At 35.8% G+C, this 26,188-nt stretch overlaps 1 protein-coding gene across 1 annotated transcript; it reads right to left on the bottom strand.

The window, feature by feature from the left end:
* Positions 1–535: 535 nt before the first annotated feature.
* Positions 536–3,927, bottom strand: Noc (zinc finger protein no ocelli). Its single transcript, XM_072022782.1, has 2 exons — positions 3,350–3,927; positions 536–2,952 (listed from the first exon to the last, which is right to left on the bottom strand). Exons 1-2 carry the CDS (start codon positions 3,434–3,436, stop codon positions 1,585–1,587), a joined length of 1,455 nt encoding a protein of 484 aa, XP_071878883.1. The 5' UTR covers positions 3,437–3,927; the 3' UTR covers positions 536–1,584.
* Between the last annotated feature and the right edge of the window lie 22,261 nt (positions 3,928–26,188).

Consider the following 26,188-nt stretch of genomic DNA (forward strand, 5'->3'; position numbering starts at 1 on the left):
ACCCCGGGGATTGAGACTCACCGTTGGTGCGCGCACATGAACAACGAGCACCCTGGTGGTGCGCATCAGAAGCGTAGATACGGCGGTTCCTCTGCCTCTTCTTTGTCGCCTTGTACTTTTCCTACTATTTCTCTTCAATTTTTAATTTTGTACTCGCATTAATACTTTTGATATATTCAATTGGTACGATTACAAAACTATTCCAACATATGCTCATTTTAAATGACCTAAACTTTTGACGTTAAGTCACAGGGGACTATATTATCAAAGCATAACATCTTTAATTTGTGGTCTACCAGAGCTAGTAACTTAACAGAAAAATATGTAGATCAATAGTAATAAAAACGATTTAGTACTGCAAAGTATGTCACATGAGATACGAAAATATTTTTTCTAACGAAATGATAATAAAAATTATTTTATTATACAAACGTAAAAAATAATAAATAGTAATATCTATTAAAATAAGTTTTATTCGAATGAAAAAGAATTAAATACGCAACGAGTATAGAAAATGTATTAATAAAAAGACAAATTTAATGATTTCACAAACATTGTTTTTATTAAAGCGGTATGGAAACTCAACGATATTTACAAGAGATATTTACAGTGCAAATAATGTCTATCATACATTATGTTCGTTCAATCAGAGTACTTTACATAACGAAGAATAAAAATCCAATGTATTTCTGAATAAATGTAAAGTATTGTTAATTATTCCGTTTATAATAATAACTGCATTCGGAAATTCAGAGGAAATAATAAGCACATCTCTTTCTCAGTTTCATCACTTTTACAATCTGTCACTTATACAAACGATACGAATAAGTTAGACGATACACTTCATTATAGATATAGTTTAGATACCATCATTAATGTTATCACCTATTATTTTTTCGAAAAAATAGCGTAATATCACAGTTACATTGTGGACATTAGAACATGCACGACCGTTTCAAGATTCACGCCATCAGACTATCATCACTATCATAAAAGAAAGCGATTAGTGAGTATCGCTACATAAGTCTACGATTTTCAACACCTAACACTGTTTCCGTACGACTAATTGTATCACTTCAAATTTCAAACACAATTAAGAAACAAGTGAATATTTCCCATTGAACATGAAAATTAATTAGCACTCGAAAATTTCGCCACGCGCGGCGTTTTTGCTACTTATCCATAGGTTTTTGAACTTGATTACAAAGATCGAAATACTTTACGCAATAATGTGCCGTATAGAAACATTCCTATCGATTCGAAGATGTCTAAGGTGTCTATCCACGGTGTACATGTTCTTCCCTACATAATGATCAAACGTTAGGAGGTATGTTAATATAGGTTTTCCGCAAAGAATGATTTGATGGTGAAACGTTAAAGTCACAAGATATCTTTATAAACTTTAATTGTAATCTTGAATTTATACACACATGTTGTATATATATATAGGTATCTTTTTAAATAAATTTATATTATACACGTTTAATTATTTACACAACAGGTTGTCAAAAGCTCATTTTGACAATTTCCTATTTTACACTATTGTAGACTGTACACTGAAAATGTTTACACCGGAGCACCAGTTTAAGGATGTACTGCAGCACCAATTCGTTGGCCATAGATCGCGTATGGAGAATAATAAGGTCCTAATGCGTTGAAAGCGCTATAAGGTGATGCGGCGAGCGAGGCTGGAAGAGGTCCCGTCGGTGGCTTTCCGTATGGGTGATATCTGGCGCTCAACGGACTCAGAGAAGGCGTCGGGTAAGACCCGCCGCTCGCACGATGTAAAGCTGCCGACGGCGAGAGCAAAGGATGCGGATGTGGATTGCTGAGTAAAGCGGCTGAAGATGACGCATGATCGCCACCGGTTAAACTTGTGTGGCTACGAAGATGCTGAAGAAGCTCTTCCGATGTAGTAAATCGTTTTCCACAATAAGAATCTCCAGCGATCCAATTACAAACGTATGGTCTACCACCGGTTAATGTGGACGGGTAAGAAAGCGACGGTGGAGCCATAGGACCAAACGATGACAATGCCATTGCCAAACCGTACTTTTGATGATCACATTGTGTACATCCACTCGGACAAGTTCCAGTACTCATCATTAGCTGCGCGCTGTGCATACTATATTGGCAGCCAGTACAATAAGGATCCTTACAAACCGGTACTAAGGCCTCCCCACCGGCCGGAGTCTTGACACGAGCGTAACTCAGATATGGGTTTCCACCTGTCGGAGTACTTGATGGATAACCCAGAAGAGCTGCTGCTGCAGCGTGATGATGTGAAAAGGGAGATGCACCAGCAAACGGTGGTCTAAACGCTGGATTTTCTGCTAATCCGGGTGGGCAACAGAGCGGGTTTCCAGAAAATCCCGGAAGACTAGGCTTATATGCACCCAAGTTCGATTCCTTTGTATGACTGCCAGAAAGAATCTCCATGCCTGATCTAATGATCGGGCTGGTACCATTGTTGTTATTACGTGGCGATCCATCGGTTTTGTCTCGATCCGCCGGTGTCTTCCGATCAGTGGATGGAGTGGTGCTTGCCGTCGCTGTCGCTTGAGTCGCGGGAGAGGCTGACTTTCGGCCGACGGGCGTACGATTTCCCGATGACTTTTTTTCTGTGTGACTGGTATCACTCACACTTACACTCTCTTGACCACTAACACTGTGAACACTTGCTTTCGACGCAGGTCTACTTTCGTCAGTAGATTTTTTCGAAACAACATTAGTTTCGTAAGGCTTAAAAGCCAAGGATTTCCCGTCCGACGGGCTGCTGCGTGTACTACTCCGTTCCAACTTTGCAGCTGGTGGAGATTTTGCGTTTGTACCGGTATTCATGCTCTTCGGCGTTTTATCCAGCGGAGAAATCAAAGGCTTTGTTGGAGAATCAGCACCTATCTGACTGCATGTTTGGGCCAATAAAGCTAAAGGACTCTTCTTCGCATCCAACTGTAAAATAAAGTTGTGCAACTCGTTACAAATCAACATCGATGTTTGATATTTTATAAATATATACTAAAACTTTGAACGTAATATCGTGAGACATTTATTATTTTATGAAATACACAAGAAAAGGTCGAATAGGTTAGTGTACAGCAACCCGTCGGACATCGTGTACCGTCGGTATACGACAAACAAATGAAACATCTTATTTTTGAATATTCAAACGAAGTTCATCCGATTTTCCATAAAAAATAACGTTGTTAATTTTAATTTATATACAAAATTACAAAAAGAAATAGAATAATGTAAAAACTATAGTACTTTACTCCCTTCACTGTATCCGTAATTAAATAATTAAAAAATTGTTTATCAAAAACAATATTTTTTTGAAGCATATACTAACCGTAGTTGGAAGCGGAGAAAGATAATCCGGTTGTAGATATTGATTGTGTCCAGTAGTCAGCATACCGCCTTCCTCGAGGACAACCATTTGGTTTTACACTTATTAAGCCAATCACTGCACAAAACTACAAGTAAATCTTCACAAATCACGAAACAGGAACAAACTGATGAACGTAAACGTTTTAAATATTCCGGGGCACAGTTTCGATATACGCGTTAGTTGATCAATCTCTCCGTGATATGAAACGATTAAACGCAAACGATGTACACCAAATGGAATCCAGGAAAATAGTGGCAGCTCTCGACGGAGCTGTTCGGTGCACGAAGTGGAATGCGACCGCAACGCCGCCTGGCGACACGATCCGCTCTCTACCCCTCCTTCTTCGACAAGCCAGGGTGTATAACCTGTCCTCTCTTGTCGTCCCCACCAGTTCTAGTCGAAGGATTATGGTGGGAGAATTGCGGTGGGGTTTGGCCCTGTGTGGGGTGTGGGAAGGCATTCTAATTCAACACGCCACCCATGATGTTGGCCCGACGATGACAGCTCCCATCCCGGCTTTGATATTTCACCGCTTTTACAGCCGTCCATCCCCCCCTCTCTCTCTTCTCCTCTTCCGTCCCCTCACTCTGCACACCCCTTCCAGTTTGCCTACCATAGCTACCTCGACACGGAACCGTCCCTGCCACCACGGCAACCCGATATTTTATACCGTGAAACCTGTCTGTCTCTCCGACCGGCCCCGCTTAATAAGCAGCTTTCAAAATAGAAATGTAATGGGTCGGTGGGGAAGGGAATGTCGGGTGATTGATTGCTCGCTCAGCGACTTACCGACTTGCCACAGCCCACGGGGTAACGAATGACAGCCACTTAAGCGCTGTTTGCCTACAGTTTTGTAAAAGCGTTTTAATTATCGCCCCAACCGCGCCTCGACTTTGTCGCATACTGACTCACCGGATACTAAACGATTCGAGCTACTGATCTCTTCTGACTTCCGTGCTAAGATAACACCGTTAAATAATGTAAGGTAATGGAATGTACACGTTTCGAGGAATCGTCATTCTACCAAAATATAACGAACAAACACAAGCGCTGGCATTACTTTTAAATAAATGTCTTTGAAATTTTCGTTGCGAATTTCCGCTATAAATTATTTTCCAAACACAACAAGATGCGTTTTGATTTCTACTTTAGCTGGCTGACTGTCATAGTTTATCATAATATGTAATCAATAATGTATTAGTAATGTATTAGTTGGAAGAAAAATACCGTATTCACGACTCATAGAAACTGCTTTCGCAATATGATCGCAATAGTATTTATGCGAAACCTTTAAAACAAACGTGTGTTCTGTACTGTGTATTAATAAAAGCTACGCATCGTGACTGCTGCACCCGCCAAACGTGGCCATAAAAAAACTTGAATACCAGCTGCGTTGAAACTCAAACGTTCCGCGCGGTTAGGGGATTGTGGCCATTTCACGCGGTATGACTTTAAGTAAGATAAAGCGATCGGTGAAGCAGTTATGTTACAAGGTAATTACAACGAATTATGACAATATCCACACGCTGGCTACGTAGACCGCATAATCGCGGTAAGCAATAATTAGCCCGAGAAACACTTTGTGTAGAAATGTACGCGAATAGTGTCTGAGAAATGTATACAGTTATGTCAGTTGCAGTTTAAATTTAAATTCATAATGTTTTTGGAGTTTCGAAATGCCATAATATACAATAAAATACAATCAATTTTAAACACAAAGTATCCTATATAAAATTTCAATTTTAGGTCAACTTCCAATAGAAACAAATGAAAAAAAAGAATAAAAATATAGAACCATATTTGTTACTGATTTAGAAGTATGTAGATATGTAGATATATAATAAATTACATTAAGGATTTTAATAACTTTCTGTGCATATCTATTGTGCGTACTTTATTTGCGAAGGGTGAAACGAACAACAATTATAGTATATTAACTATGTCTAATCTCACACACTTTATTACAATTTGCTATTGCATAGTTAAGGTCGTAACGTATTAAACAAATCTAAGAATAATGATAAATAATAGTGAAAGTCTACCAATAAGAATGATTGCGTCCATATGCGTTGAACTTCCATTTTCAACTAAACAGTGGGATACAAGGTAATATTAAATCTTTCTATCGTGTAATATTTCCCAGAAGAAATAAAGGTCTTTGGGAGTTCCACTTCCATTCTATATCTTTGACTTTCTGTACCCCTCTCATTCCTCCTCTCTCCTTTCTCCTGCTCTGTTTCTCTGAAGTTATGGCGCCGTTAATACCCCAATGGCAAGTCTTTGACGTTTTGACGCTGACGGATGAGTTTACGGCTAATATAGTTCTCTTTCATCTCCGCCGCTCCTTCAGTCCACGTTTCGGAGATTTCAAAACGTCAGCTACCAGACGGATAAAGATTCAGCTTTGATGTGTTACTGACAGATGCAGTGACATAAACAATGTTTATTATGTAAAACGCAATGCTAATTGCATCTGATGTGAAATATGCATTATTTCGTCAATCGTAGGAAAATGTATACATGTATGCAATAAATATAGATATAGATCATGCTAGTTTTATGAAAATGTCCTTCTGACGTAACAATAATGCGATTGTAAAGTAATTTACGTAATAGTAATTTAGTGCGTACACGATCGAATTTTCTAGTTTAGAGTAGTTGTAAAATGAGCGAGAGAAAGAGAGGTAACATAAATAGGTAATGCAATAAATAAAGTACATGAAATGGTAGATAACATTTATTGTGATTAGGCTATAATTTTCCGAACTATTACGGACTCAGATTAGGGTACTGGTTAGTCATACCTGACTGTAAATAGATTTAAGAAATTGGGAAATTCTGCACATCGTAAAAGCTTCTATGGGCTGTGTTATAAAAATGTCAAGTGAGAATAATGAATCATAAACAATAATAAAGATTATATTTTATGAATTTGGAAGAATAGCATGATGTGTCAATCAATATATAAAATGCAATTATATTTCTCTTGAAATTCGATAACAAAAGAAGCTTCCATAAATCATTTTTTAAGAAAGATAGTTTTTAGAATTATTTATATTTATAATATAATATAAATTGATAAGACTCGCTACTAGTGAACGTGTATTGACCTAGAAACGGCAGCTGTCCTCCATTTTTCCGTTTCGAAAGCCAAAGAACGCTTACCAAGTATATAATTTATAATCCATGCGTCAATTCGAATCAAACATTAGACCGCAATAGCTTTTCAAACATCACCGCTATTTTCAACGAGATTCAACAATACTTTAGTAATACTTCAGGATGATCGTTCTTCATGACGTATTGTGACCAAACGAATTCGCTTCGGGGACAATAGATACTAGAACGCTGGATAAAAGTGTAAAAATGCTGACAAGCGGATAATAAAGGAGGCAGTCAGTCACTTTGAGAGATGGCGCGGAACAAAGAGGGTGAAGGAAGAAGGAGAGGGGAAGCTGGGGAAAAGTTGCTCGGTGAGCCGTGAAAGGGAAAAAGATGGATGAACGCAAACGCAGTTGGCGTGCACAGAGGAGAAACAGAATTTGCGGCCGGTAATAAATCATAGCAGTCTTCTTTCTTCTCCCTTTGCCTCATCCCTTACTTCTTATATATCGAACTCGAAGCACGAAATGACAGGGGGGCGCTACGTGATTATGTACGTATCGTTGCTTTCCAATACAATGTATGTTGTAGCAACTTCCGCCAAAATGTGACCTGTTTGTCATACGTTTATCTTCAAATTTACGAGTTCCTATATTAGACATAACAATATATTGTTTATTAAAATAAGAGATAGGAAAATTAAATTTTTTTTTTAACAAACAGTGTCATTTGAAATGTCATGATTCAATGTCAAATATTCGATGAAATCACAATATATGTCGTATACCTCTGGGAAAAACTGTTATTTGGTGCAATATTATACGGCGCGTGAGTGATAATAACAGTAACGAGCGCTCAAGCAACAACAACATAGCTGCGTGCGACTAGCTCGTAATTATTTCTGACATGGCGTTTCATCGGTACGGTGATCAAAAAGGTCACGTCGTCAGGCTTCCGACAATGTGACAGTCAATACATTGACCAGGAAAGAGGAAGAGAAAAAAATATGTGCGGCAATAATAATAACAGGGGCTGGAGGGAGGGATGGAGACGTAGACAGAAATACGAAGCTGGTGCAGCGCAGACAACTCAGCAAGGGCCTCGTTGCCTCATGTTTAAATCAGCGATAACGAGAAGCCTCGGTGACATATGTCACTGTCGCTGTCAGCCGGCTACACAATCAATATAGTCACCCACCCGTCCGTTCGTTCGTTCGTCCGTCTGTCCGTCTGTCCGCCAGCTAGCTTGCTCTCAGCCTGCCCGCCTGCCTGCCTGCCTGCATGCCTGCTTTTCAACCTTCACATGCATAGACCGTATTCCACCCGATAATGTATTCGGTACGTGACTTCGTATTCGACAAATACAAGAGCGTCCTCGGTCCGGCGCGACGATACGGCCGCGACCCGGACCAACCACTATTGCAAACTATCTTCGCCGCTAGCCAAAAGACATTTGCTTTTATGGAAAAACGAATCGTGTAATAGGATGCTTTCCTCCTCTTGAACGACCACTTTCGTTCTTCCTTTCAATTCTATTATGCATTCTGCATTTTGCTATTCATGCTACGGGACATTTCTTCTCATTTCATCACTACATCCATCTCACCAATCTATTAGTATTTTTCAAGATTGAATTTTGCAGATTAGTCGAGCTTAGATTTTATCGCGGAATACATTTATTTTAATTACCTAACAATAGAATGTATTAAAAAGTACAAGAAATCGTAAAATAAATTTATATAATGCGTGGAAAATGCCTACCTTGTTTCAAACGTTATTACGTAAATGCCACGTATTTCGTAATATTACAAACATTCTAGTGCATCTATCATCATAGATACTATTTATTCTTTTGTTTATTTTTCGACAAGATGTTTCTCCGGATTTTTTAAAATAGATAGATTGATAATTTAAGAATAACATTGTATTTATTATATATCTTAATCTTAAAAATTATAAAATATAAATACGAAATGTGAAATTGTCGTTAAAATTTAATAGGACAATATCACTGTACATAATCTAGCTTCAAGTAATAAGTGTGATACATAATTATTTTATCGACTTATATAACTTAATTGAGATGGTGGACGAAGTGACAGATCGTCAATCGTCTTTCTACATCGATTACCTTGTACATATATATTTTCGATCAAATAGGTTTATCAGTGTCAATCAATAATAGCGGCTTAACGATTAAATGACTTGTTGAAAGTGTACGTAATGTGTTTGTATGATGAAAAATCGTCGCGAATGTCATTGTGTTAAGAATCATTTATTAATTACAAAATTATAATTGTATATAGACAATGTAAAAAAACGGAATATCCAATTTGCTATAAAAAAATTATTAATCTTTCGGTTACCGTTCATAATTAATGTAATAACTTCAATCTATTCCCCGGAAAATCATGGTTCTTTGTTGATTATCTAAACATTTGACGTAGTTACATAGGTAATTATCGAAGCGTTTAATGCTAATTCGATCTACTATAAATCTCTTAATTACTTGAAGCACAAATGTCTGTTTATACGCTTATAAATATGAATGAAGCAAGACGAAACACGAAGTGTGGAGACATAAATCATATTCAGCATACTGAAAAGCCGGGACGCTTATATAAATCACATTAAATTTGTATAATAATGGTAAAATCAGTATATACATAATTGTAGTAACTTAGTAAATAAATTGCACATAGTATGCGATTTTATGATGTATCTCACTCGTGCATACAATGATATATTTTATTCTTGATACGTTTATTTTTGTATGAATTTTCATTGTTATAAACACGGTATCAACATGTAATGTATCCATATATTATATATTTATCATATGGATACATACGAGAAGATATGTCCGTAGCAAAATGTATTATGTACTTATTTGTATCGTATCTTTTGTGATTTCTCATAAAAAAAGCGCATTCAATTTATTGATCCAGTCATAGAGCGATGAGATGAAAAGTTAAGAAAAGTCTCTGCAAGAATCTTTTTTTTTTTTTGCATTTACGTCTGTAATGTTCTCCATGTAGTATTTTGAAAAACACGGTTGTTGAATACAGATTGATTTCTAAGACTTTGGAGTGAATTAACTCGAGGTGCCACTGTATCGCACCTGACGAAAAAAAGGTCATTCGAAAGGGAGCTTCAGGTATATCGAATTTATTATAGGCACTATGCGCCGCCATCCTCCGATCTCCACTCCGAACTATACCCTGGGGATCATATTTTATGTTTTAATCTCTCCATTGTTCCAGGTATAACGGAGTTTAGAAAGAAAAATAATGCCTACTCGGAACACACAAAACTGTCGGCCATAAAACACTCGTGTCGGGTCACCCAGCCAATGCGCAATTGCGCAGGCGTGCACGACCTGCATTTTTATGTTGGCGGTAAGGTCCGCGTACAGATTTTCTCCAAAACGTCGGATAAAAACGTGGACAGAGAAAAAATACGCTAAACGTAATACTATTACAATAGCGTCCGGCTACAACATGCAAATCTATTGCGGCGTGTCGACATATGTATCTGGATTCTCTGGGCGATTTTTTCTATCTTTCTACGATGTTTCTTCAATTATTCTGTCATATTCGTGTAGAATTTTTAATTTATTATATATTTAACGATGCACGTTTGAAGTAAATTTCGAATAAAAATTATTATACATGTGTATATACGTGTGTGTATTAACTTTCTTAAATCGTCGAAGTAAAAGTTTTCCTTTTGCAAATGGCTATAAAAATTTCAAAACTACTTAATTGCAAAATTATAAGATCGTCGATCGGTAAGTCGTGTATAGTGTATATACAATTATATTTTGGATGCTAGAATAAAAGAATTACATACATAACAGAAATATGAACAGGAATATGAAATATATATGTATAAATTTATATTCATATTACAATTTCTCTTCTTCATTACCCAATTTGTTGAAATATTAATTAATATTTATAGTCTTTTTTTGTAAAGTAAATACTGTTAGTCATAAATCATAATTCTTCTTTATTACACGATATCCTAGAATAGAATGCAGTGTACTTATCCTAAATAGGTCTATTACCTTAACAATAAGACATCAGTTGGTGCCGGTATTCAATAATAGCTTGGTTGTATCCACGCCATTATTCATACTATACAGTCTGAAACCATATATAATGCGATAAGTAAGAAAGGAAAAAAGATTCTAAGATTTTATGCATATGTGTTCAAATGAATTTTAAAAACGGAGAACATAAAAATCTATTTTGGCACTTACAATATTTAATTCAATACAAGGCTTATATTTTTTAATATAAGAGTAATTTTCAAGTATTTGCATTTTTGTTATATCTCTTATCCATATAACAATTATTTTCTATAATCATAGATCGACTATCGTTACTCTATACTAAAGGCTTTAAATTATTCCACAAGAAAGAATCTATATAGATCAATTTCTCTATTTACATACAATCGATTATGAAAAAGTTTATTTACGATTTCGAAGGCTCGTAATACAAAAGTTTATGTCGAAAGGATATGATTCTAGGAACTACATTGATTAAAATCTTATTGTGTAGGTTTTTCTTTTTATTGTCCTGTATACAAAGGTAACCTAGGTCACGTCTATCAAGCTAGAAGTGGGAAAATAGTTGCCTATTTAACCAGTCGTGCAGTAAAAATTCGCAGATTATCTATAATAGCACGCAAATGCATTACGTATTTTTACGAGCCCCTTCATATACGGTAATGGCATTGCTTTCGATAAACAAGTCTACGTTAAATCATATCAAGAGACAAGACGAGGAGGGTAAGGATAAAAATGATTATGGGTATAAAGTATACACGATTTAGCAATTTTATTTCCGAAAAGTCGGCATTCAGTGCCCTCTATTTATGTGATGCGGTGCCTGGTAACATTGCGGTTGTTAATATGTCGAATAGTTTTAGATTCTCTTAGATGAGGTTACGTCGTATGACTAATTCCCCTCGTCTTCTGGTTGAATTCGTTCTCAGCTACGTTCTCGCTGGTATTATCGGAGAGGGCACCCTGCCATTATCGTTACATCCCAACTCTCTCTTCTGGGACAAGACCTGGGACCGCTAATTATTTCGGACGAAATGACCCAACGGCCACCATGTAATGACAATGCTGAGGGAACGAACGCCCTGCCCAAATCGTGTTATTAAAATAGGAGTCCTGATTCCTGATGATACGTTTATTCGACGGTATATCCCAAGCTATCGGTTTCGATGCGAACGTGACTGTTAAATTGTTTCGCGCATGGATGATGAATCGTTGTTCGGAATGAACCGAGTATCGTTACTATTAGTACACATGAAAATCATTACAGACCTAACAACGTATCGTAATCACGCGACTGTTATCTTCTCAATAATCCTAATGCCTTTCAAATCATGCGATCGTAAATTTCCAGGTATCTATCATTGTATGTACACATTTATTTATTTATATACTTAGAATCTTTTTTATTTTCGTTTACCATTTTTTAAATTTTACTACTCTACAATTTCTTTAATACGTTTCCGTTATGTTTTTATTATCCTAAGAATCACACAGAAGAGAATGTATCTTTATACATATCTGTTTATGTGGATCGTGAATTATTGAAAAATGTAAAAGGTTTTAACCTGCATCATTTAAATATATACGTTCAGGAATACAGCGATACGATCAGCAAATTTGACTTCGACTTCGGTAAGTAATTGTTTCATATTGACCAACACTTACTAATTAATAATATATCTTTATAGTTTCTTATTTCTATTAGGGCCATTTCGTAAGTTTTTATTTATTTTCTAGTTTTTTTTTGTTGCCTTAAGTAGATACTAAAGTATTTACATTTATTAGTATATCTATAACTTGATTTTAAGATTTCAACCACATACGACTTAACGTTTCAATACAGTAGTAAATAATAACGTAAAATACAGAAAATGTTGTCAATAGGGCAGTAATATCGTTTCGTTTCGGAGCGAACATAAGGGTAATACGTTTTTCTCGACTTCGCTCGGAATTTTGGAAGAGCTGTGTGTAATCAGAGACGACATCTTGTCTTCTACGGTAGGAGAAGTCCTGGCATCTCGTCACTCGGCCGTCTGCTTTCAACACGACACCCGTCTCTCATTCGATGCTAGACGTCGCCTCCCGCACTCTCGACCAATATGTCGTCTCCCTGCACCAGGGAAACCATTGGAACATGAAAACCTATCGTGACAGCCGATCCTAACTGTTTCACGCTACTCAGTGACAGGAAACGCGACGTGCTTATTATACGGATTAATTGACCAAAATGTGATTTTGTTTTTCCTTCACGTTTCTACGGATACATGAAATCAAAGAACCAAATACGTATACACATACATATGTACATACTTAAAGTTTCGCCCTAAGATTTAAACAAATATTTAAAATGTCGATTTATTTTTTCCAATAAACACCTATTCACTTTCTGTCTGATCGCGACATGTGAACGTATTGCAAATGAAATTGCAAATGAAGTCAGTCTAAAGGGTATTGAAAGTTTAACATTTTTTCCCAAAAAAGTAGTTCAGTTACGATACACGGTTCTTCTGGCGAGCTTAGTCGTCATGGTAATAGAAAGAGTTTGTTCTTACATTTTGGGGGTTAAGAACAACTTTGTTGTCTTCTCTTAGCCGACAATTCCAGCAATCCGAAGATAAACAGGATTATTGTAACGTACGTAAAATTCCTTTACATCCTATACAATTGAGTCTGCACTTTTATTACAGCCAATCGTTATTTACAAATATTAAATCTATGACAAGATAAACGACTCTATTCAAGGTTTCAGAGAAAGATAAATGACGTTACCATTTTCAAGTCCTGTTTCCACTGAGACGATGTCGAGCAAATGTTTGTCGCTGTTTCATGTTTCTTGAAGAAGTCGACGCATGTTACTTTGGTATGAGCGAAATGTTTCTAAAAGGTGCTGTTTGTTGGAAATGTTTTGGAACATACAACAAGAGGCGACAGATAGTAGAGACGGAGTCTTAGAAAAAGTAAATTCTCAATGAAAATTCGGTGTTAGTTAATTATTGAAAGATGGTGAGACGATATTATTTTTTCTGATCAAAAATAGAGATGTGTTCGCAACCCGGTTAATTTTTTATCGAAACAAGTAATATCTGATTGAATTTAACTGAAAACTTTATCGTACTACACATACATAAAATCGTGACGAGAATTTGTTTTATTCTTATAAGGTCGAATGGGCAGAATTCGTAGAGTTTCTTCATTTTCAAGTTGAAATTTCAAATGGAGTGACGCATGTTAACGAAATATCCTGGCAGAGACAAACACGACGTACAGGCATTAACAGTTTTTTACGCGCGTTTTTACACAAGCCGCCTTCAAAGTCGGCACGGTACAACGCTGAAATTACTGGCGACGCGAACATAGAGAAGGGGAATACGTCGGGTTTTGAAATATGACAAACGCACGTGTGTTGTCCATGGGTAAATTTTGTTTATATTCCGAGTTGTACGAGTGTTGCTTGCTGTGTCTGTACAACGCGCTTCTTTGATGAGGAGAGACGAGCCGTACAAGAGCCGTGGTCGTGAACTTCACACAAACGCACAACTGCGGCCAGACCGGGGGAAACGGACTGAGAGATCGGCGCATAAACCGTACTGCCAACGTATTCAAGAACATGCCGTCTGATACGTATACTAAGCAAACTAGCCCCATGCACGTTGCTCGTAAAAAGACGCACACACGGTGACACGTTTAAATCGAATCTTCGTCAGACAACCCATAAGCATGTATACATATACAGATCGAAGGAAACTGGTGATAGGTAGCATGTAATACCACTGACACGTACTTAGGTATGTACCTATGTATGTCTGTACGAGTCTCGTGCGCGCACATCACATGCGTTTGAAGGTATCGCAACGAAAAGGAAGAAGGGGGTGAATTTTACCCCATTGCGAATCCAGAGAATTGCGCCTGCCAAGGCGTAAAACACGAGTGCCTCGTGAGATCCCGTGTAATTTGTATTTGTCGTTGGGATGTGCGTAAAATCGGATTCGTGTAGCAGACATAACGTTGCCGGCGACGTAGAACGCGTTTTCATCCTGATGTACGACACCTGGCGTATGACAGCCGTGATTTATCAGCTACCGAACAGTTCGCCGAAGCCACGGAAAATGGAGATGAGTTCTGTGTGATATGTTTTTCTACAAAACAGTGAACATACTTTCATGTTTTTTCGCGCTGCTTCTTGAAAGACGAAATAAAGTATTTTTACTGTCGTGTCATGCAGAATGTAACGCGATTAAAAACGCGATTAACGCGAATAAAAAGAATTGGTCGAATCACTCGTACGTGTTTATAACTCGTGTGTTATTACTTAAATATAAGTTACGCAACATAGAGAAGAGGAGAAAGTCATTTATCGATATTGTAAAGTATCGTGAAATCGAAAGCTTTGTAATCAAGAGATATGTACAGTGTATAGCTTTCGAATATCACAACAACATCAGATTTGCAGATAAAGAATTTCGTTTAATTATTATTGAGTTATGTAAAACTGAAGCGTAGTCAAAAGATAAGTTTGTTTCCTCTTTGCTTTAGTCTTTAGATACCTAGTAACGATTAGAAGAGTTTGGAAAATGATTTATTTTCAATGTGTTAATATGGTTTATGGTTTCTTTCGTAAAATACGGTAATAGGAGTTATTTTAATTTAAACACATATGATATTTTTATAGATTCGACAAAATACTACTGATGAAAGTTGTATCAAATTTTATAAAGGAATTCATAATATAAGGAATAGTAAGTAGGCAGTCTTTTAGTGAATACAGCTATATTAAAGATTTGAAGATTACGCCCATTCCTTAAATAGCGAGCTTATTTTTTTATTTTTATCTGATACGATTGACTTTTTATTAACTTCAGAATATTTAACGACCTAAGGATTATTACTTTATGTTTATTTTTATGCGAAACGACTTCGATTTATAGTATAGTCAAAGTTCAAAATTCTGGCTATAACTATATTATCGGTCGTTGAAATATTTAAATATCAGTAATTGATTTATGAATAAAGCCCAAGACATGTGATGTAATATTTTTTCGAATTATGGGAATCATTTTGGCCGCTTATATATATATATATACCTAACTTTAAATCAGTCATGCTTTAGTGTATGTGTAGATATAATTATTTGAAGATTTATTATGAGTTGTATATCGCGAATTAACTTACACTTATTAATTTGGAATAATTCAATATAGACGTAAAATTCCATTCGCTCCGACGGAAACAAAAAATTGTTTATAACTTTGAAGCTATTAATTTTTCGATCCATGTTTATTAGGACTTCCTTTAATCATTTTCCAAAGATTGTGTTATTTACCCTAGATGTTTCACGTAATATGAAGGTTAATAAAGAGTTAGATTAGTAATCCGAACTTGATGTTATTTTATAATCCACTTGAAGTATTCTATATAGATTATTTCCTTTTTTTATATTCTGAATGTTTCAATTTTGATTTTAAACATTCTTTATTCGAAACTTTATAGCTTCACGAATACTATTCTATTTTTGATCACAGATGTTCAGTAAAATTTATCAGTCAGCGTTCTGTGAAGATGTTGTTAAAACATGTAAAATATTACACAGTATCTTTAATTGTAATTTCATATCATATATAAGACATGACTACATATATACGATAGATTTAGGTATACGTTCAAAATATTCAAAATATTCAAAATTGATAATCGTATGCATTAAACTATCTTAAATTCTCGGAAGCGATAATATCGTAAAGATATGCATTTTTCATATTGCTTGGTAAATTACATCAATACGAATCTACATATGTAGTATAATGCCATTTATTCGTTCCCATCTCCGGTGAAACGTACGGCATATTTACGTTATTATAATAACAATTATAATATTCATAACTGATTCACACAGAAGAATTAACTTCGATCAATGTGTGACACATCTTTGTGCTTTCATTTCCCGTGAAGATTATCATCCATAGACAGGTTGATTACACTTGTATCGGAAATTGATAGTTCTGAAACATTCTCGAAGATGTTTCTCTTTTGCTGGACTTTTATCGCAAGCAAAATCGGAAGGTTTACAATTATAAGTCAACGTAGAATCGGTAGTCACGAATCAGGACGTCCATTTGTCTCTAACCGGCTGACTAACGGAACGCGTGTATATCGTCGCCTAACACGCTACCTACCACGTTGACAACGAACGCTGTTTGCCGGCTTGAATGAGACGCGCGACGCGCGATACTTATCTCTGGACCCTCGTCCGCTCCGCGCCTTCCTATCTTTCATCACAAGAGGACAATAATTTAGACCGAACGTTTTCGCTTTTTATCCCATGACCGACTCAACTGATATCCGTTTGCCCTCGATCCTTAGCATTCGCTACGTGAACAGCCAATAATATCATTTCTTTTCTTGGTTTCCTTTCTTCTTAGATTTTGTCCGGTTCTGCTATCCGCGGTAATAGCGTTTTTTGCATTGCATGAGTTCTTGTACATATTACTTTCTATCCAAAACATCTGATTTTCCGCTCAGCTCGTTCTTATAAACGATTTTTCTACAAATGCCAGTAATTTAAAAAAGAGCACATACCACAGCTTCTTTGCAAGTAAATTAGTCAACGAATAAGGATTATGCAAAATTTGTCGACAATTACATTGAAACGTAAGTACTAAATCCAGTAATAAATATTGGCTTGTTGCGTGGTGCGTGAAATTTGTTAAAAACAACAAAGCGGGACGACAGGCATTGAAAACGAATAATGCGTGATTACGATGAAAAATCGATATCTACAGAGGTACTTGTTAAAAACTCTTAAATCGTAAACATTGGCGGCGACGCGATGCGACGGTAAATATGGTCGCTATTCGCGTTTCGCAAAACTGAGGTGAGCAAAAGAGTAGGAGATGTATAAGTAGACGATATGATGGAAGAGGAAAACAGAGACGGATAACGAAAGAGAAAGAGACGAGGATGAGAAGGAGAAAGCAGTCGCAGCTCCGAGTGACAGGCGGACGTAGTGAGAATGACACACTCGTTTCCATTTGAGCAATTTCAGTGCGACATGAGACTGAGACGCCGCAGCGACCACGGTTGTCTTGCCGTCAAGGGGAAGAAAGCCGACGAAACGCCAGGAACAAAAGAGATGAGACAGGGTCTGTGGGGTGCGCAAGCTGTCACCTGCATTGTGTTGTTGCTTTCCTTCTCTCCTTTTCTCCTTGTTGCGATCTCTTCTCCTGCCTCCCCTTTTCTCGTTTCCTTTCTCTCTCTCTTTTCCTCATTGTCAAGTTCCCTATTGGTTGCTCATCCTTTTCTCGACTTGGTTTCACCACGATCTTTCTCCGGTATACCATATACGTACTTCTCTTTCTTGGTCTTCCTAGGCTCGTTTCTGTCCTCTGTTCGCGACTCTGTCGTATTCTGTCGGCGACTGGTTGCTCCGCAGGGGTACAATAGCCACTGGCGGTTTCCCTGTGTCCTTGTGTCACCGCGCAGCATGCCTAATCACCCTTGGGCAGCCGTCTGTTATTGAGATGTTTAATTAACTCTATTGTGATCCTCTTTCGGATTGCAATCGTACCGTACTCTCGATTATTGTCAACGGTGCACCGACGCCAGAGGCGTCTTATCCACCAGAAATCATGGCCTCTTTGTGTCTTTGATCTCGCGAAAATCAGTACGGTCTACCTCTGCGACTCCGATTGCGTTTATTCAATTAATACCATTGCTTGTACGTTTTCGCTTGCTTTAAATGTTCTTCCTCTGATGTCCTATTCCTCGTCACTTGAAGTATCTACATACAATATGAGCGTCTATTTAAGGATAAAAAATAGTTGTTTCTACAATTTTCGTGAAAAGAGTCATTCACAGAAAGGTAGTTTTTGAATTTTTGGAAGGGCCAGCGATCACTAGATGTTACAGAAATTAAAAAAAAAAAAAAATATATATATATATGATTAGAAAATATCAATTTTTAAATGTTAACAGGTTCTGCTTAGACCATTATAAATGGACTAAATTTGAATGGTTTACGGTAACCGGTAGCCAATATCGACGAAGGAATTTTTTTTTTTTCGTTACCAATAACCATCATGGATAACAGAATATTTTTCTGTTACCGATAATCATTATCGATGATAGAACTTTTTCTTTGTTATCGATAACCATTATCAATGATGAAATTATTTCTCATTACTTTCGATCATTGCCAATTTTTGTAAACAATATTTAAATATAATAAAACGAAAATTAGGTATTTCCTCTGGGAAGTCAAAAGTCAAAATTCGAGAATACAGAACTTGGTCTGTGCAACGAATACCACACGATGCAAGCGAACAAAATTTGGCTTTGAATTTCCAGGACGCACTTTTGTTTACGAAGGCCGCCTAGCAATTCAAAGATGTAGAACCCCGCTGTGGTGGCCTTTGCACTTATTTTGTATACACTCTGTACATATACAGTGGTAAGTGGCTGTCCCACCTAACTCTCCTAACCTTAATTACTCTCTTATTTGTCACGATACAAAAAAATGTTTAGAGATAAAATCATTGTATTTTAGAAGGGAAGTTAACCTATGAGAGCGAATGTCATTTCAAGCTCATATCTTCTGAGGTTTTAATAGTAGGAATGTTTTTTTTTACGGGGTGATGTGTTTTCTTGTTTACTATTAAAAAGGTGAGATCAAAACGCACCGAACCATGGCCCATATCATGATTCTGAAATGATCTGAGCCAAAAATTTCGCAAGTAAATGACTGAAGTGGAAGCTCACGGAAGATGAATTGCAGAAACAAAATAAATACGTTAATCGCATTGTTTATCAATTGAATGAGTGAAACGACATTCCAACAATGGCAGCAGGTATAAAAATATGTATTTCCAACGCCTGTGCAAGCATATGTTCGAATACAATAAAGAGAGCTTGACATGCATTAGCTTCGTGCCTAAATAAGTGTACATATTGAGTTTGAAGGGCAACACTTTGAGCATATATTAAAATAATAAATAATGCGATCATTTTCTGTGAGCTTTCATTTCAGTCATTTACTTGCGAAATTTGCGGTTCAGATCATTTCAAGCTCATAGTATGGTACATGGCTCTACGCGTTCTGATTATACCTTTTTAAATGATAAACGAAAAAATAGGCTATTCCGTTTAAAACAATCGTTACTATTATTAAAATCTCAGAAGATACAACATTGAGATGGCACTCAAATTGAAATAGAATAACTTTGTCTTGAAACATCTTCGTGTATCATTACAAATAAGAGAGTAATTAAGCGTAACAGAATTATACGGGGCGCCCTATATAAAAGCAAATAAAATAACAATAAAGATTGCAAGTATTACATTTTGAGGACACCATAGATGGAAATTGCGATATCGTATCGTCTTATTTTCCAACTTATTTTCATTGTTATTCAAATGTATTTTATCAACTCGGTAGTTTTTACCGTTACTTAAGCTGTTCAATCGTATTTTTAAAGTTCGGTGGAGGTTAAAAAAAAAAAAAAAAAGCGGAGAATCGCAATAGCGTGACATAGTAGTGACTTCGATGTAGTGGTTGTATTTGTAGGGATGGATTATCGCTTTTTGTATTGGTATATAATGAAAATAAAAACAAGTAAGATTAAAGGTAATTTTACGCGAAAAGCTTTCCACGATTCCTGCCGAAATACTGTCGGTGCGCGTAGACTACGATGTTATAAATTTTGAAAACGAGCTGTCAAGCTAACCTATTCGGCCCCAATCCAACAACGAACAACAAGCTGCTGGTTCGTGTATTTTAAGAGTCGATGCTGGTAGACGTATTATGTCGTGGATTTCGAATGCACGGCTACATTTCGTGCGGGTACATTGAAGATCGTGGATACTGGTTCCATAACAGCGTGTGCCGTTTAGATACGGACGTCATTTTGTATTCGAGTCTGGAATGCACTTTGGGTTTCGGTCATATTTATTTTCGTATCTGCTTCATCTTTATTCGCGTGTTTAACTGTGTTAAATGTTTCGCGATACGACCCGTAGATTGTGACACTCTGTGTCAAACTTTGAAATGGAAAATTACAAAAGCTGGCAACGAAATATTTTGCTGTATTTTATTAAATCGCCGACTATCGCTCGCGATAAAAATGCTGCTTTACATTGTTCTATCAATGAAACTGTTCAACGACGTTGAAACAACAACTTTGCAACAACATTCTCTTGTTCACGGCCGTCAGGCTGCTTGTTGCATTTCACACGAGATAATAGCTTTTGCTGCTTATAGTTCAAAGAAATTTTGGTAAAATGTCCACATTTATGTACACAAAAGAACTACCTGTACACTTTGTCTACAAAATACAAGATGTAAAATTAGAAGATCGTTTCATCCGGAAATTTATCTTTCGCTAAAACGTATTATACGATACAACTTGAACTAATTTCTACACGCGACATACGGTACAATTATATTCTAGAACACAAAATTAGATTAGATTAATTTAACGTTTCTTATAAAACTATCTAACTGATAATTTTTATCAACTTTTTTCTATAGTTTCAATCGTATAAGGCTAAAATATATTGGATAATAAATTACAATTGATGCGAATATTGGCTTTACTTCGTTCCTTAGATTATCCGAAAGATATTTGTGAAATGAAAACAATACAAAGCAAACATATTTTTGTTACATTGTTTAATGAAATGACGTAAACAGGAAAAAAATTGTTACGTCACTTGAAGCAGATGTCTGATTGAGTTTAACGCTGTATTCTAGAAAAATATGAGCAAAACTATCAACCACGTGCACGGAAGGATTGACACTAGCATGAAAAAGAAAATGCCACGTATATTTACGTACACTCGGCGGCTTATCAAGATCACAGAGAAGATTGATCGTTTCTCAAAGGTAAATTCGAGTCGATACGCTTGATCATTTATAACTTGTACGATGCCGATTGAATTGGTAAATCGTTTGCTTTAAACATTTTCACGTGCCTGAATATGTAATTACAACATGACAGCGATATTAATTGCATCAACGTCATTGAGTTATATACAGATGCATCGGAACTAAGGTCGAATAGAATGGTATACTCTGTTATAAGTTTTTACTTTCAAGCGTTAGATGCTGGTCAATCGCGACTCGCAATATCTGTCGATGTCACGGTTGACAAATGTGGCCGAGTATCCAGGATAATATACGATGCAAGCAACAATACGTTTCAGTGGAATTATGCAATGATATTTCTATCTAATCGTTGAATCATCTAGTACTTTTAGGTGGCGAATGTCATTTTCATGCGTCACCAGCTGCCAACGCAATAATTAAATAGGGAATTGTTAACATTGTTGACATTCATAATGTACTGTACGTACATAGCATCGCTATCAGCATTTTATTGCCACGTACTTGAAACGAATGTGATGTTATTACCATTTGACATACATCTACCTTATGCAAATTGAATGCGAAGAAAACGTTAATTATCGTAATGTGAAGCGTTCAGCGATGGATGTTGAATGGTATTTGCTTACGTGAATTTTCCTTATACTTGTAATTTGTTAAATACGCGTAATTAGAACTTCCATATATTTGTTAATTACATTTTTTAACATATTTCCAGAATATTCTTTACATACTCATGTGTACATATATTATGCGTATATGTATTATACATAATGTATCGATGCAAGTATAGGTAATAGAATATTTTACTTAATAAAGATCATGGCCGATAAGACGTCATTCCAATTATCTCTAATGACTAGTTGCAGCCGCTTTAGAACATTATTTAATCAAATTCGATAAATATCATTTTCCAGCCGGATGTAATAAAATTAAATGCTTTTTTTCTATACTCTTGCGGTTATTTAACAGTTTTTTCAAATTCATATATATCGTAACCTTTGGCTTCATCATTGAGTTAATGTACATGTAGATAAATTGTGTATGCAACTTCGTAATTGCAAATAATTACAGTAACAATTTTTTATGAGAGATCCTTTAAAACTTTGTAGATACTTATACGCTTTAAACGTACATACGCGTTAAATAATACTGTATCGACAATTAGTCTTGCGTCTTTATTTATTTAATAGGTATCTACGTATAGCCTATTTTCCAAACACTAGTTTTTCACGTTACATCGTTAAAATTTCGTATTGCAGAAATGCCATGTTAATAAACAGTAAAAATATCAGTAAATAACTCTGTAATATAGTTCTATAAATTAATATATATATATATATATTAATTTACATATAATATAATATGTTATATAATATATACGTAGATATATATAATATAATATACATAATGTTAATATACATATGTATATTATATTATATATATCTTATATTATATATATATATATGTTATAAAGAATGTTTTATAATAAATTGTAATGCCTACATTATATAAAGACAAAGAGAAATCAAATAAAATATCTTGCGAAATGCTTTTTGATGATAGTTAACGGTACAATCTTTGATATCTGTTGTTGACACCTGATCAATCAATATAAATCCTTGTTTATTCAAGCTACCTAAGTTACATCTCTCCGAGTTGATTATCTGATTTCGTGAGGAATTTTCACTCTTAGCTTCGCGTTACATATACCTATTAGACGTGAAAATTTTGATAACGTTATCATAAAACGAAATTTCGTTGTTCACTGTAACTATTGTTACATAATTGCTATGTTAAATAAAATAGCATATATTAAAAAAAACATCTAAATTGTTGGAATTTCGTAATGGTTTTTGGTTGTTGGCCGTTCGTCTATGCCGCGGTTGTTCTTTAACTTTGATCCCTTTCGGTAATACTGCTCTCGGTAATGCTCATATATTGCTATACGGAGGGAACGTATCTGTCGGTATTTTGCGATCGTTAAGCCTGTAACGTATACGTTACGTGTATAGCCCTCTGCGTATATACGAAGCATCGCACTGCCTCGTAAAAAGTTAAACGTATTACACGTTCGCGCTGCGGCTCTGGCCACGTTGACATTTTGTGTATAAGCACGCAATATAATTAGCGGCCATAACCATAAATAAGATAATTTGCATGTATTTTGTATAATAAAGCTATTTTACGCCGTGGCACGAATCTCGTGCTTTATGACCAGGGTATAAAAGAAAAAGAAAAGGAAAAAAAGAAACGAATATTGCCTCGAAATACGCAACTACTCGACGCGAAATCGAGAACGCAGCAAACGCGTTTCCATCGCCGCGGCCAACTACGGGTCTCCGGAATTTATAAATCCTAATTACTGACGGAGCAACGTTCGCTCTTCCGCTTTGGCTTCGTCACTCGTAACACGAACAGAATACACGACTCGAAGACGGCAACGTACAAGTTTCTTTGTTAGGAATATAAAAGGTATACACATTCAATAGTTTCAATAGAACTACGCTATCTTTTAAACCGTCTTTTCGAGGTTCTCCAACGAACGATCGTTCTTTTATTACCGTTGTTACTCTTCGAGCACTTGGATGTCTGTCTTAAATGCTACAGATACCGACGTTCATTTCTTCTAGAAACGTGTAACATTCGTGGAAAACCTGTTAATTGTATTTATCGCGAGACGGTCAAGGCGTACGGCTAACCAACTTTCGTACCCTATCTTGGAAAAACTTAAGATGTCATCCATACAAATGGCCCCATTTCGAGAATCTTAGCGGTATCCAAGTCCTAACACAGCGATTGTAGTGGTTGCCTGACTACGTGAGAATAACTGTAATGCACCGTACTAGCGAGGATACATAAATTTCAGTTGAATGGTGAAACTAGTAAGAAGCGTTGCTACGTCACTGCAGTCAGCAAAGCTAAGCAGTCAGCCAGTCAGGCTGGCTTCGGTGTATGGCTACAAACAGTTCCTCGTCTAGCATACAAATGAAGAATATAAACATGTCGTCATTATCTACCGGATTTATAATAAGGATACACCAAAGCTTGACGCGCAGGTGGTTTGCCAGTGGTTCCCAGTTTTTAATCTTTAACCTGCACATGTTATTTATCCTTGTCCTCGATGTCGGCGCCTATGCGATTGTTCGAATCATTGGAATACATTTGAAACGGGTTCGAAGGAATGCATCAGATTGATAGAATGCTATCACAGATCGATGATAATTATTGTAAAAAGGAGTATTGTTAAAAATTGTCTACTCGTATATATTTTGATTAACGAGATTTAGCTGTAAGATTTTATACTATTGTTAGGTTTTATTTCGATATAGTCGTTAAATTGTAAGATTTCTTAGAAACAAGGAAAGATAGGTTATGAACAGTTATGAACTTAGTAAAATAAGTTCTAAAGACAAATGGAGACATTTATCGAGAAAACAGGTTTGCAAGTAATTTTCTGATCGTTCTTATCCTTCATTTACTTTCTACACTGATATACACGTTTGTCTGTGATGTATACTTTGTTGTTTGTCTTCAAATGGATCCCTTGAGATTTTTAAAATCATACTCGGTCTTTATCTTATAAATTTGTTAGTACCCTACGATATTCTTTGTTGTAGCATGTCTAGTTTTTCTAAAATTATATATAGTTATATATGATCGTGCTTTTATTAAAAATATCCGTATCCATTATCCTTAGAGCCCGATGCAAGCGAGCGACTTTTGTCCGCGCGATATCACTGCGATCACGTGTCTGTCTTCGTTGTTCTTAACTGGGAAAACAAAGAGTGACATACGATCGCAGCGATATCGCACGGACAAAAATCGCTCGCCTGCATTTAGGGTAAAAGTCTTTGCAAGCAGTTCGTTTTTTCAGTTATCTTTTAAACAGAAGCATATTTTAAATAATTTTTTATATGTATATGTTTCCTTTCTATCGTTAAAATATCATGCGCTAATATTATATTCTAATTGTGCCTGCGTTACTAAAAGTTAAGTAAATCATAATTTCAAATTGCATCATGAGCTTTTACATATTTTTGTACTATTTTATTAGTTTAGAGGATTCGTTGCAAGAAATAGAATTTTAACCTGTCTCTATCTTAATTTTAATAATTACTAGCTTACTCTATTCAATTTGACCTTTAATTTAAATTGAAGTTGACCTTTAAGCGTTATTTAAATTACTACCTAGTTTAACTTCTATAAATATTTTAATGTCCGTATCGTTATAATATTTTAGTAGACAATGTATCGCATATAGTTGTAATTTATGATTAAAGGAAAAGACAGGGACAACGCATAGATAATAGAGTATTGTATAAATATAACGACATATGTAGTTATTTCCTCACAATGCTTTTATCCTGAGAAACTGAATACATTTCGATAAATGAAATACAAAAATGTTATTCATACACACAAGCATAGCTAACTGTATATCGAGTTCTACAAAAATTAAGTTTCATAAAAAAGTTCTATTCTATTTAAAATTTATTTTAACAAATATGATTGTTTTCTGTCCAGTCGTATCATTCATCTTGCTATATCTTATATATTTGTAATACACTGTTATTGTAATTTGGTTAATAATTTTAATAATTTAATATAGTTATTTATAATTATTTATGTAATTAACTATGTAGTTTTAACATTGGCTTCAAAAGAATAATACAAAAATACTGTTATCCATCACTTATATTCAATTTTCAGCCACTTTTAGTGTCACTTTTGGAATTACAAAGTATTTT

The sequence above is a fragment of the Bombus fervidus genome, chromosome 3 (genome assembly GCF_041682495.2).
Source record: "Bombus fervidus isolate BK054 chromosome 3, iyBomFerv1, whole genome shotgun sequence".
NCBI lineage: Eukaryota > Metazoa > Arthropoda > Insecta > Hymenoptera > Apidae > Bombus > Bombus fervidus.